The sequence below is a fragment of the Lacerta agilis genome, chromosome 4 (assembly GCF_009819535.1).
Source record: "Lacerta agilis isolate rLacAgi1 chromosome 4, rLacAgi1.pri, whole genome shotgun sequence".
Taxonomy (NCBI): Eukaryota; Metazoa; Chordata; class Lepidosauria; order Squamata; family Lacertidae; genus Lacerta; species Lacerta agilis.
In genome coordinates, this window is record NC_046315.1 from 20,837,810 (window position 1) to 20,850,875 (window position 13,066).

Here is a 13,066-nt window from a genome sequence, read left to right on the forward strand (position 1 = left end):
TGCAGGAACCAGCTGTGTGTTTTAAGTGACACGTACCTGGTTTTGTACCCATCAGCTCCTGCAAGGTTGGGGAGGCTCAGGTGCTGTTGGGGACTCGTATTCTGAGTCCGAGGACAAGGGTAAGGATATGGGAGAACATACTGAAGGTTCTGCCCTGTATGGAGTAGCCTCTACCCTATATCCTTATGGTATTGCAGCCCCTACTGAGGTTAGGCGCCATGACACCGGCCCATAACGAATCAGTATCTGGGAGTGTGCTGTTTGAATATTCAGGAGCTTAGTTTATTACTTCCAAAATCTCTTGGGGAAAAATGTTTTGGGACCTCCAGTATATAACACATAGCTTGCCACACTAAACTTTAAATTTCATGTTGCGTGTGACATTTTCAGTATCTGTGATGAGCCATCCTTATTTTATGTTCAGAGCCGACATAGGAGGAGTGCGGGCACAGACGGGGAGAACCCTCATTTTTCAATCCCAAAGGTCAAAACCATAGTGTGAAATTAAATATTTAAACTTTATGTTATTGAGGGTTTTTTTTAATTGAATTTATTTTCCTTGGTTTAAGGACTTTGAAAAGTCAAGTGTATTTTCCAAGTCACAAGGGGTCTCGAAAACTACATATCTCTTGAAAATAAAACTCAGCTGTGTAAAACACAAGAACGTTGATTAATGTGCCGGACACAAAATAAGGATAAAAGCGTGAGAATAAAACCTTAAAAGCAGATTAAGATTTTGTCAGATGCAGTGAATTAAAATCTATTGAAATATCCAGATAAAGAAAAATATTTTGCCTGTATCTAAACTATTGCAACACTGGTGCTAAATAAACCTCTTTGGAGAATAATCAGGGCACAAATCAATCTGAGGAACAAGATACATGGAGAACCGCCATGGCAGAAGATATTAGAATATAAGAAAGTTGATTTGGGAATAGGCACTACTGCAGGTGTTTGGTATGCAAACTGTTTAGGGTTTCAAAGATACACATCACCTTTTGCAATTGATGAGAGCTGTAAGTTTGTCATATGGCATAGGGAATTTATTGTATAAGGAAACAAAGCGGTTTAAAAAATGTATCGACCAGCTAACATAAGTCCTTTTAAAAGTAGCTCTTCTCAGATATTGTTTATCCATATAGTATTCTTTAATGGGTTTTCTTAGCACTGAAAAAGAGAGGGAAATGTAGCACCTTCTGCATCGTTTTCCTTCCAACTGCAATGTAAGCAAAGTTACTGAGAAGTTCCATAAAAGTTATATAAACCCATTTCTCTTGTGCACACATTTCCCCAGGGGGCAGATATTGAGTTCCCTGAAGGAGGCTGATGTGTTGAAATGTTTGAACACAAGAGACTACTTTTGAGAATTACGTTCTGTACATGGGCTGACAGCCGTGACTGCCGTGAACCTTGGAAGTGACAAAAAGGAGTGTGAGATAAGAGAATGTAGGCACGTCAAGTACATTTTGTGTAACATGGAAGAAGAATAAGAATAAGAAAGATTTAGGCTCTGGGTGGTTGTGCTTTTCTGCCTTAAAAGGAAGATAATTTCTTTCTGCATTTTGTTTCCATGTCTTTACTTGTCAGTTTTGTCATACTTTGTGTTTCCTTAATCTTACTGAATCTCATCAGAATGAGGCATAGAGAAGAGAGAGCTTTGTTTTTCAGCATCCTGTATTTTGTTATACAATAGATTAGGAAGGTCCTCATAAAGCTTAGACTTATTACTCTGATCATGTTTATTTGAACGTAGATTCCACTGAAGTCAGTGCAAATTAGTTTTCAAAACAGGATGTCAACATTGCAAAGGTTCTGAATTGCACAATAAAAGTATTTTGTCAACTCTTTATTGAAGAGACCTGCAATGGCTTTTCAGCTATCTGAATTTTTTGACCGAAAGCAATGCTTCCTGAAGATACTGGAATAGTGTCTCCAATTTTTTTATTATAAAAAAACACCTTAAAATAGATAAATGCTCACACACATCAGTCCTCCCTGCTTCCCCTATCAGCTTTAGGGGTTCTTTTGTCTTCCAGCAGTGATCCCAGCCAGTCAGGAATTATTTGGTGACATGCTCATCACAGTTGGCTGTTACTAATGTCGCTGAGGGCAAGCAAAGATTATTTAGAGCAGTGTTTCCCAACTAGCTGTTTTTGGACTAAAGCTCCCATCACCCCCAGCTAGCAGGACCAGTGGTCCAGGGATGATGGGAATTGTAGTTCAAAAACAGCTGGAGACCCATGCTTGGGAAACACTGATTTAGAGCAAGGTCAATGCTTCCTGGTCTAGTCACAAGGGTCATGTAGTGATATTGTGATAGCATCACAGAGGGCAACTAAAACCTACTCAGAGCAATCTTGAAAAACCATGGGGGGGGCAGGGGGCTTATGCCATACAGATGATGATGATGGTGATGATCATCAGATGTAAAGAAACAGCAATATGGAGTAAAACAGAATAAATACAAAAGTCTTTTTCTACTGTAGTAGCCTCTGCCAACACAATAGGACTGTCCTGGCTGGGCCTGATGGAAGCTTTACCCCCAAACGTCTGGTGAGCATATGTTGGTGAAGGCTGAACTATAGGTTACACAGCCATAAAGCACCCGCCATACTAAACCCACCATATTTCAGACAGTATCTTTCCCTCTTGTTGTGTTCTGTTTGGCAAAAGATTCATTCAACAGAAGTGACTTTGAGGTGAACGAATATCTCACCTCTATAAATCTTTGTCGTTCTGTCTGCAGAGTTCTGTCTTGGGTGCATTTCCCTCTTTGCACATTGCTCTTTCTTTTCTTTTTAAACTCTCTCTGCGTTTTGTGGTGAGGTGGACGTAGGAAGCGTGACACTTCGTCACACCAGTGGGAAAGCAGATGCCTTCGCTTGCTTTGCACCTGCACTGTAACCAGAATGCCGGGTGACAAAATTAGCTGTGGTGTTGTACTTCACACATGCACCTCTACGGTTGGTAGGGAAGAAGGAAAAAGACCAAGCAACCAATCTGTCAAGCTGCCCTCAGCAAGGCATCTGTCTGTTTTGTTCCCCTGCCCCCACTCCTCCCTCCCTCTCTTTTTGGTAGTTTACTGTGTAAAGTGAATCTATCTCTTGGTTTTATTGATCATTAGGAGCCATGGTTTATTGTTGTTTGTTGAGAGTGAACGTTCCAGGCTTAACTGCCCCCCACCCAACTTTATATATTGGCTTTTTATAATAAATATGATTTCCTCCTCCTCCTCCTCTTTTTCTATGACCTTTAAAATAGCACAAGAGTTTTTTTGGGAAGCAATAAGGGGACTCTTGCAGGGGTGTCAAAACCATAATTCACCTCCATGTCCCCTTGCACTCTCCATGACTCCAAAGGTCAACCAGAGGAACTTTGCAAGAAAAGCACAAAATTACTGTATTGTTGGCTCTGCTTGTTCATAATAACATAGAAGCAGTTAATAGAGGGAATAACACATTTTTATTGTACTGTCTTGCTATTTTGTTGGGCTTCTTTGCAAGGATAGAAAACTAGCAAATAAAAACAAGTTGATTGAAATGAAGTTTTCTAAAAAAAAAAAAGATCTTGTAATCAGAGATTAAGGTAACTGAAAAGAGATAATTATTGTAAGAAAAAATGTTGTTTAAATATTAAGAGATGTAGGGGAAATACTCTTCTTTTTAACATTAGAGTATGCTAGCAAAGTGCCCATCATAACTATTAGTGGTAGATTTGGACAAACATATTGTCTTTTCAAGGATCCCAAGGGGAGTAGCGGTGAATACATAATGGGCTGGTTTGCACACATTGCTAAACCATGGTTTAGTGCTATGTGAATGAGCAGGATGGAGGCTGTAGCACCAAACTGAACAATGGCTTGGTGCAAACGTGAGGTCTCTTGGGGAGGAGCCCATAGCCACTTTGCTCCTCTTGCGTCCTTTTAGCTCAGCACAGTAACTAAGTCAAGGTTTGGCTGAGCCTGTCAACCACACCCACACTGGTGGTTAAGCTCTCCTCTGATGCATCGCCTGCTGTACCCAAATCTTGGCTTAATTGCTGGGCTGGACTAAAACGACCAGGAAGGAAGAAACACACCGACACACATTTTTGAAGGAACATGAAATATGGAGGTGTCTAATTCTGTATATTGTTTGTTTCATTCAGGTGGAAGAGGAATGTGTCGCCTTTCTGGATCGCAGTGAAAGTGATGATGACTTTGATCCAAGCATCCTTCCAGACCCTGACAGGTATACAGACTCGGACCAAGAGGCTGATCCAGAAAGCCATGGGTATGTGTTGCATCTTGATAATACGGTCTCACTCTCACTCTCTTTGTTTTCACCCTCCATATTATCAAAACCCTTAACCAATCAAAGGCTACCCGTGGCAAATAACTATTCTGCCACAATCAAATAAACCAATGATCTGAAGTTCCTTCAGGTTTGCTACTGTTTGGATGTTCAGCTGCTTTCATCTGTGTATCTTCATGAGAATATGAAAATGGCAGAGAGCAATTTTGTGGTGCTGGACCCTTGAAGAGGTTGTGGAACTTAAATTGTGCACCTTGCTTGACTAATCATGATGATGTCTTCAGCCTCAATACTGGTTCATTTGGTTTATGTGCTGCTTTGGTGATTTACCATGTATTTGGAAACTCCCAATTGGCACCTTATGCTAACTGTTACTTATTTGCTTCTGTCCCACTCTTCTCTTAGAGCATCTTGTAAAAATGGTTTCATGCCAAATAGCCTAGCTTGAAAAATAAGCTGAGCAGCATAGCTTGTCTGTCCATTGTTCCACAAAAGCATGTTTTCCTGTCCATCTTGCATGTCCCTAAAGAACAGAAATTTTGCTCAACCGGGTCCATTGTCATTTCGATCCTTAAACCAAGCAATGTATAAGTCGGCCACTACGTTCTTTCCTACCAAGTTCCTAGCTGTTTAGTAAGCAAGTCAGATTTGAAATCCCTGCAGCATAGCAGTGCTTTCATGGTCTTGGTAAGGATTTGCTTGTTTATTTATATATATTTATTTATGACATTTCTATACAGTGCTGCCCATTCAACGAAGTCCTCTAGATGGTGAAAAAGTCAATACACTTTTCAGCTTAGTTTAGTTAACTCTCATCATATTGAGTACCACATCACTGGCTGCTGGTTTGGGCTCTCCCCCACCCCCTACCATACACTTCAGAACAGTCTTACAGTGTCATTTTTGCCCTTATTTTTGTTTATTACCATACCATGAAGATCAAGAAAGACCTGCAGGCCAGTGGCATGCTGTCATTTCTGAGGCTTTCTGCTTTCTGTAGCTGTGGGAACAAGGGATTACAAGTGGACCTTGCACGGTTCAGGAATTTGCTGCTACTAAGAGCCCAGTGGAGTCTGTTGGCAGGCTTCATGGCACAGCATAAAAGCCTTGTGGCTGGCTGGGCTATTGATTAACTGTAGAATAAGAGGAAGTAAGTCCACCTCAAGTGCTTCTTCTCTTCTGTGCTTCTGTGTGAAATATAATTGGGTCACACATTTCTTTTTGTGAGCCAGGACACACCACGTTGCACCGAATCGTTTGTGTGGAAGCTCGATCGGAGATATTCGAGATACCCAGTTTGTCATTATTTTTGCAAAGCTTGAGGGCCTGCTCTTGGAAAGACTTTGCCTCCTGGTTAGGAGAAGGCAGATATGTAATAAAAAAGGGGAGATTACAATGTATTCACTGCTTGTCCATCTTCGCAGTTGAACTAAGATATAAGATGCAAGCACACCAGCAGTCCTGATGCATCTAACCTACCCCTGCCTCCCGTGGTACTGCTGCCGCCATGGTTTCCTCCCTCCTGCCCTGGTCAAAGAAAAGTAATATAATTTCCTGCATACAAATGCCTGAATCCAAGACAAACCTAATTGGATCTGTTTTTGCCCAGCTTCCTCCTATTCCAAGAGTCCTCCATGCTGCCCTCTGCCCTTCCAAGCAGTAGCTGGGCAGTTTCTATGGACCATTATTAGTAAAAATAGCTTCTGCTTGATAGTAAATAAGCAATAAGTAATCTCCTATGTAAAAGAAGTATGCATAGCAATATCTGCACAGGTGGGAAGGTCATCCCCAAGGTTCCTAGCATCCCAAGGCTCCACGAATATTTCCCATGGTTCCCAATGGCTCTTGGTGTTCATGGATGCTACTGCACATGGTCACAACAATATCTATGCCAGCGGTAGCCAACGTGACACCTTTCAGTTGTTGTTGGACTCCAACTTCACCCCAGACAATGGTCTGAGATGATGGGAGGCTTAGCTGGTTGGTTAGTGGTGAGACTCTAGTCTGTCTAGATCTGACCTGATTGTTTAGGAGCTGGTGACCTCCTGCATCTGAATCCCACTTCTGTTTTCAGACTCTGTGCCACTGCTGCTTCTTGTAAATAAGTCCAAATGCTCATAAATAATCTGCTTAAAATGGGTAAAGCTTTCTAGATCCAAACATTACTGAAAGAGGGCCAGCTCTCTAAAAACCAGGAGGAGGCAGAGGAGTTGACTTCCCCCGTGGAGGGAGGTTCATCTTGGTGTCACTAACATGATGTCCCTGCATGGGGTCACTGCCCATCGTACTTTGCACAGGAATGGATCCTAGAATGGTGCTTCTGAGAGAACGCAGTCCTTATGGTATCCCATACCCAGACTGTTCGTTTTTCAAATACTTTAATAACAATGATATGCATGTTGGTTTTGCAATTCTAAGACTTAAATGTGTTAGAGATTATTTCTTTGTAAAGGAAGAATGTACCCTCATTAAAAAAAAATACAACCAGGCTCACAGAGCAATCCTAAGTATAGGAAGCCAGTGGAATTTACACTGGCATATGTTAAATTAGGGATGCGGGTGGCGCTGTGGGTTAAACCACTGTGCCGCTTGGGCTTGCCGATCGAAAGGTCGGCGGTCCGAATCCTCATGACAGGGTGAGCTCTCGTTGTTCGGTCCCAGCTCCTGCCAACCTAGCAGTTCGAAAGCACGCAGTGCAAGTAGATAAATAGGTACCGCTCTGGTGGGAAGGTAAACAGTGTTTCTGTGTGCTGCTCTGGTTTCGCCAGAAGCGGCTTAGTCATGCTGGCCACATGACCCGGAAAAACTGTCTGCGGAAGTGGACAAACGCTGGCTCCCTTGTCCAGTAAACTTCGCGACTGGACTTAATTGTCAGGGGTCCCTTTACCTTTCTGTTAAGACGACTTAAATTTTCCCTATTCCGCACTCTGCTCAGGAGCAAGGCTGCTACCAGAGGAGGAAAACAACCCTTGAAAATAGAATTTGACTTATGCCACCCCTTTCCCTGACCCACGTTTTGTCATGCTGCCAGGTCATGAGACCAAGCTGAACAGAGTTCGGATCCAGCAGAAGTTCTCCCTGCCCTGCCACTCCCCTGAAACACCCGTATGCAGGGCCTATGCCAGTATAAGATCCACTGATCTTAATTTACCCAGCTGTAGTGGGATGAGGGAATTACGCTGTCATATCTCTGGCTGAACTGGGACATGGGGCTTATGTCAGCATAGTCCAGCTGCATCAGGAATCGTCTGGTTGAGCCAGAAATCAACTGGATCCTAACTTGCCCACCCTTGGAGGTCTTGAATACAGATTGCTCCCTTAGAAGCTTTATATTGAAAGAAATAGGAAAAAGGTAAATGATCTGTCTTTGGTTGTGGAAAGCTTTCTGTTCTTTTCTTTAAATTGCTAATTTTTTCAGCCATACTCATCTCCCCACCACCACCTCCTGCGAGGGAAGCTATATACAACCCACTCTTTTAAATTTGCCTTTAAATGAAAACACCTTCGAGCTATCCCCTCCACCAGATGAGTAATTAAAGAATCCAAGCGTGTAATGCAAGATGAATTTTTGGTATATCTAGGAACATTTATCATATTTCTGTTTAAGGCTATCATAATGTTAAATAGTTAATGAGACAAAGCATTTGTCGGGGGTCGAGTAGGGTATGGAAGCAGCAGGTGAGTGCCCTAAATATTCATTAGGCAGCCAGATTGAATTCTTAATAGATCCAGTTCCTCAGCCATTTTTGAAAAGAAATTTTGAATTAGAACAAAGTTGTGATTGGACTTTGCATCACCTTCAGTTAATCTCTTATGTACAGGACTATTTATCTCAACATTCACTTTTAAATGTGACCGCCATGGTCTAGGCCTCAGATTTGTCAGTTCTTTTAGGGCGAATTCTCATCCCTGACTACCATTATGTGGTTTTAATTGTGAGCAGTTAGAGGAGTTATTATATAAACCAGGATTATTATTATTTTACAAGCTACAGTTTGAGAGCTCTTGTTCTATGGCACTCATATGCAGATTGCTCCATTATCCCTGTTCATTCTTGAAATGGACTGGTGAAGTGGTACTCTGCTGTTTTCCTCCAGTGGAGGAGTCCCTCCCCTAAATTGCTTCTTCCACTTGCTCCAGAAGGTAGGGCCTGAAACCATGGAATGAAGGCTACAGGAGGGAGATGCTCCCTTCTCCTAGAATCTGGAAGCTCTGGGTGGCCTTCTCTGACAGGACACCTCAGGGAGCATCTGTGGGGTCCAGGGAGGGCATTGACCCAACTGCTGGGGGTGTAAGAAGCAAAGTCAGAAGGACAGAGTACAGCCAAACCACCCAAGACTCTGCAGCTCTTCTGCCACTGGGAGTAGACCCATTTTCCTCAACATAATGCATATCTGAATGCTAAGCGTTCCTGTAAAGCACAGGAGACTCACAAAGGAAATTTGTTTCACCTTGCCTTTCAAAGCTTGGCAGGCAGGTAGGTGTGTCAACCTGTTGGGACTGCTCCATTGCTAGCAAACAGTTCTGAACTCTTTGCCCTGATCTTGGACTGCTGCTTCTAATCTAGCTAGTACGACAATTCCTGTTGCTTAGTCTGAGCTTTGGGGCTGCTCTGACTCTACCCATTGCTGAGCCTGTACTTTTAATCTGCCTCATTAATGACCTCTTCCTTAGCTCATTGTGTTCTGAGTAGGAGGCAGAACACTGAGTTTCTTTGTTTTCTCCATTTATCCCATGTCTTGTCTGTTGCTTTGTTTATTTATGGTGAAGCTACATCCAAGGTGCAAGGGAGCAGAGGCTCAGGAGGCCAGTGTTAGAAATGCTCTGGCCTCGTTACAAGTGGGTCTCTAACATGGCCTCCATCCTAACACCTTGAAGCAGGGTCCCTTCCGACTCTACAGTTTTGTGATTCTATGCTCTACCCAGTATATCTGCCTTCCTCTAGCTGCACTGATTAAGAAGAAAGGTGAAGGCAAACCTGCTTCCAAGCCATGTGCAGTAGCATTTTCCAGCAAATGTGTGAATAAAGGCATATGAGGACTGTGGATTGAGCTCCATGCTCTACACAGAATGCAGAAGCCTTGCAATGGAGTATATTATTTTTATTTATTAAATTTGTATGCCGCCCTATTCCTGCAGGTCTCAGGGGGGTTCACATAGCACTTTACTTACCTCTAGTGCCTTTTGTGGTTGTGGCCCACGTTTTTAAAGTGTGCTTATCCCAGAAGTATGCACTGCTCCAAAACAAGCAAAGGCCAGTTTTGCTGCCTAGATTGAGCATAGCCAAATACACGAATGCCCTAAGGAACAGACAAGGAGCTTTACCTGAGATGCAGAGATCCTTTCTGATAGCCTTTCAGAGGGGATGTAAAGGCCTTCTTTTCTAAAAGGCCTCTGGTGGCTCAGTCTTCATGAAGCTTTTGCTTACTTATTTACTTGCCATTTTGCAAATGTTACTAGTATTGGTCTTTTGTTTTAATAGGGTCCCGTTGCAAGCCGCTTTGAGCTTCAGAGAAGTGACACAGATCTATCTGTTAAAATAAATGCTCTGTGATGGTTCAGAAGAAGGCAGGGAGGAAGGAGGGAAGAAAAACAAGAGATGTAGCAGAGAAGACAGGAGGAGGAGGGTGGGTCCTAGGAATGGCTAGAGGTGGTTTGAGGGCTTTAAAGCATAGGCTGCTGAAGGACGTTTTAATCTTGTGTGCAGCACGGTGGAGAGGGCACAAGCTGTGTAGCAGTGAATGATGGAGAACAAAGACAGTTTTGGCAGCTGCAGTTTCAGTGGACTGAAGATGAAGTTCAGCCCCTGGAGGAATTGGGAGATGAAGGTTTGGTGACCAAAGCAGGAGATGATTGGTTGATGGCATCATTATGAGCTAGTGGCACGCTATGGTTTAGGTTTTAGTATGTTTGCTGCTTTTTTGTAGGCAATTATTTTTATTCAGCCTTCATTTTGAACATATGCTGTATGTGAGCTTTGCTAGTTTTAAAGGTTTTAAACCAGGTAGACCTTTAGTTTCTAAAATACTGTAATGAGATCTGTTGCTGGAAGAGATTTTCAAAGGGTGAGGAGTATGGTTATTTAGTAAGTCTTGGTGTAAGTAAGTTAACATCTGGAAGTTCATGAAAGGTAAGTTTCCCATCTTCTCCTCTCCCACACCTCATCCCACATAATTTAGGAGGACCCCCAGAGAGTGTACAGGTGGGTGAAGGGAAAGAGAACTTTGCTTCTGTGAAGTGGACATAAGAAGCTCTTCCTTTTAAACACCCCAGAATTTCCAGTAACATCTAAATTTGGGGGGTTCTGAGCTAACCACAGTCCAAACTAACCAAGTAATTCAGAATCAACCTGAGCTTTATGGACCTGGCTTGTACATATCTGCCATGTTGTATAAGGCTATCTTCATCTAATTCTAGTTTAGAATTAAGTGAGGTTGCCCTCCATTAAGCGGTAGATGTTGAAGCCAGTTTCCCCAGCCTCAGAGTGCTAAGAGAGTATACTTGAGATGGCTGAGAAGCAAGTAGTTGAATTTGCTTCTGATCCATTCTTGCTTGGCTTTGAGGCTGAAAGACTTTATACATTATCAGTGATGATTGTGTGCTTGCTCCCGCGCCCCTGCAATATCTGCTGAACCTGTGCAAATGAACAAATGATTGCAAATACACTTCATGTCTCCAATGCTTTCCTCCAAAGGAAACTAATCTCGTAAAGGCTGCCCTGAACTTGCCACCATGCAGGAATGAGGGAAGGAGAGAACGAAGCACAACTTTAGGAATCTCACTCTGACTTTTCCCTAGGACTAGCAATGCAAGCTGGCAGATGACACTATGCAACTGAAAATAAGTTTGCTGATGCTGAAATAACTAGGTTTGGTATTGCAGAGGAGCCTATTTGAGAGCAGCTAGAGTGAAAGCAGCATCTCCACCCCCATCGTTCTGCCCGGACACTGAGGTCCAGCGCTGAGGGCCTTCTGGTGGTTCCCTCACTGCAAGAAGCAAAGCCACAGGGAACCAAGCAGAGGGCCTTTTTGGTAGTGGTGCCCGCCCTGTGGAATGCCCTCCCATAAATGTCAAGGAAATAAACAACTACCTGACATTTAGAAGACCCCTGAAGGCAGTCCTGTTTAGGGAAGTTTTTAATGTGTGACATTTCAATGTATTTTTAATCTTTGTTGGAAGCCACCCAGAATGGCTGGGGAAACCCAGCCAGATGGGCGGGGTACAAATAATAAATTGTTGTTGTTGTTGTTGTTGTTGTTAAACAGCCACAGCCTAGCACAATCTAGGTGCTCAAATACCCATTCATTCTCAGTGGGCGTAATTTGTCAGATTGTGCCCATTAAATCCATTTTAGCATGCCATTCTGATACAATAAGCATTGCAAACTATTTTAAACAGTCACCTATAATAAGAGTGTAATAATGTGACATCACCCATGCAACTTAATCATACTGGTAGATGAGTAGAATTTGTTGTTGGCCGTTTAATCCATTAAAGGAGAAACAACCTTCATTCTGCCCAGATTAATTTAATTTAATTTCCATTTTAATTGTCTTTGGCTCGTCCTATGTTCTTGTTACTTGGTTTGCCCAAAACAGCCTCATTGAGTCTTCTGAATTCTGTGGCACTTGAACCTATAATGAATCTCAGGCAAGATCAATCTTATTCCTTGCTTCCTTCATAAACCTAATTTTAGAACTTTTTCAGTGTGCGTTAGGAAGAATGGCTGGGGAAAAAGGAGAATAACACAACGCACAATGTATTTTCATTACTACTGCGGTGTGCAGTCAACATTCTGACACTGAGTGAGGAAGAAGCAGCGCAGGGGCTCTGCAGAAGGGTCTGCATTAATTAATCTTCATTAGAATTCTTGCCGTGGCCTTGCAAATTAAAATGTATGTGTGTGGCTTGCTGCCCAGTGTCCTTGATTAGCAAAACGGCAGTTCTTAAGGGACCATCTACCCCTAAACTCCCTGCTCTGCGTGCTGCTGGCAGATCAGCTTCCTTAAGAAACTATGTTAGCCTTTTGCAGTGGTAAACAACGGAGACTCTTGTGCCACCTTAGAAACTAACAAAAGTATTATGGCATAATCTTTTGCTGATTACAGCCCACCTCATCAGATGCATGAAGCGTTATCCTGAGTTGCAGGTACCCATACACATAGTTGGGATGTAAAGAGTGAGGTCAGAGGGAAAATGAAATGCACAAAAGGGAGCGGAGAATGCATTTCATTTCCTCATGATCTCACTTTTTGCAATCCACACACACACCTCTCCCCCATGTGTATGCATGTATGCAGTTCAGGATATCATTTCACGCATCTTATTAAGCGGACTGTTGTCCAAGAAAGAAATAATAAATCTGTTATTCCTTAAGGTGCCACAAGACTCCATGTTACTTATGAAACTAGGGATATCAGACTGGGAAGTGCATGACTAGTGTTACACGTAAACGAGGCTGCCTTTTGCAATGCTGCCTTTTACTGTTTTCTTTTATTTGTTTGGTATTTTTTTTTATTTAAAAAATCTGCCCCATAAATCCAGGAGGAAAGTTTGAGGGACCATTATCTATATATGTGCTAGAAAGATATTTCAGTTTTGATTTAAGAAACAACACTACCAACACAGCTCAGGAAGAGGTCAAAGCTTCACTGGTGATGCCTATATTTTCACCCTGCTTTGCAGACAACAATTGTCTCCCAAAGCAGCTCACATCAGTTAAAAGAAAGAGAGAAGAGAGAGAGAGAGAAATGGGACTCTGCCGTCAGGTTTAC

The 13,066-nt window shown here is 42.6% G+C and overlaps 1 protein-coding gene across 1 annotated transcript in view; it reads left to right on the top strand.

The window, feature by feature from the left end:
* The window catches only part of DDX10 (DEAD-box helicase 10), a 151,909-nt gene that overhangs the window by 135,049 nt on the left and 3,794 nt on the right, over nt 1-13,066 (top strand). The window contains exon 17 of the mRNA XM_033146258.1: nt 4,147-4,271. Coding sequence (XP_033002149.1) covers nt 4,147-4,271 — 125 coding nt within the window. The remainder of the gene's footprint in view (nt 1-4,146; nt 4,272-13,066) is intronic.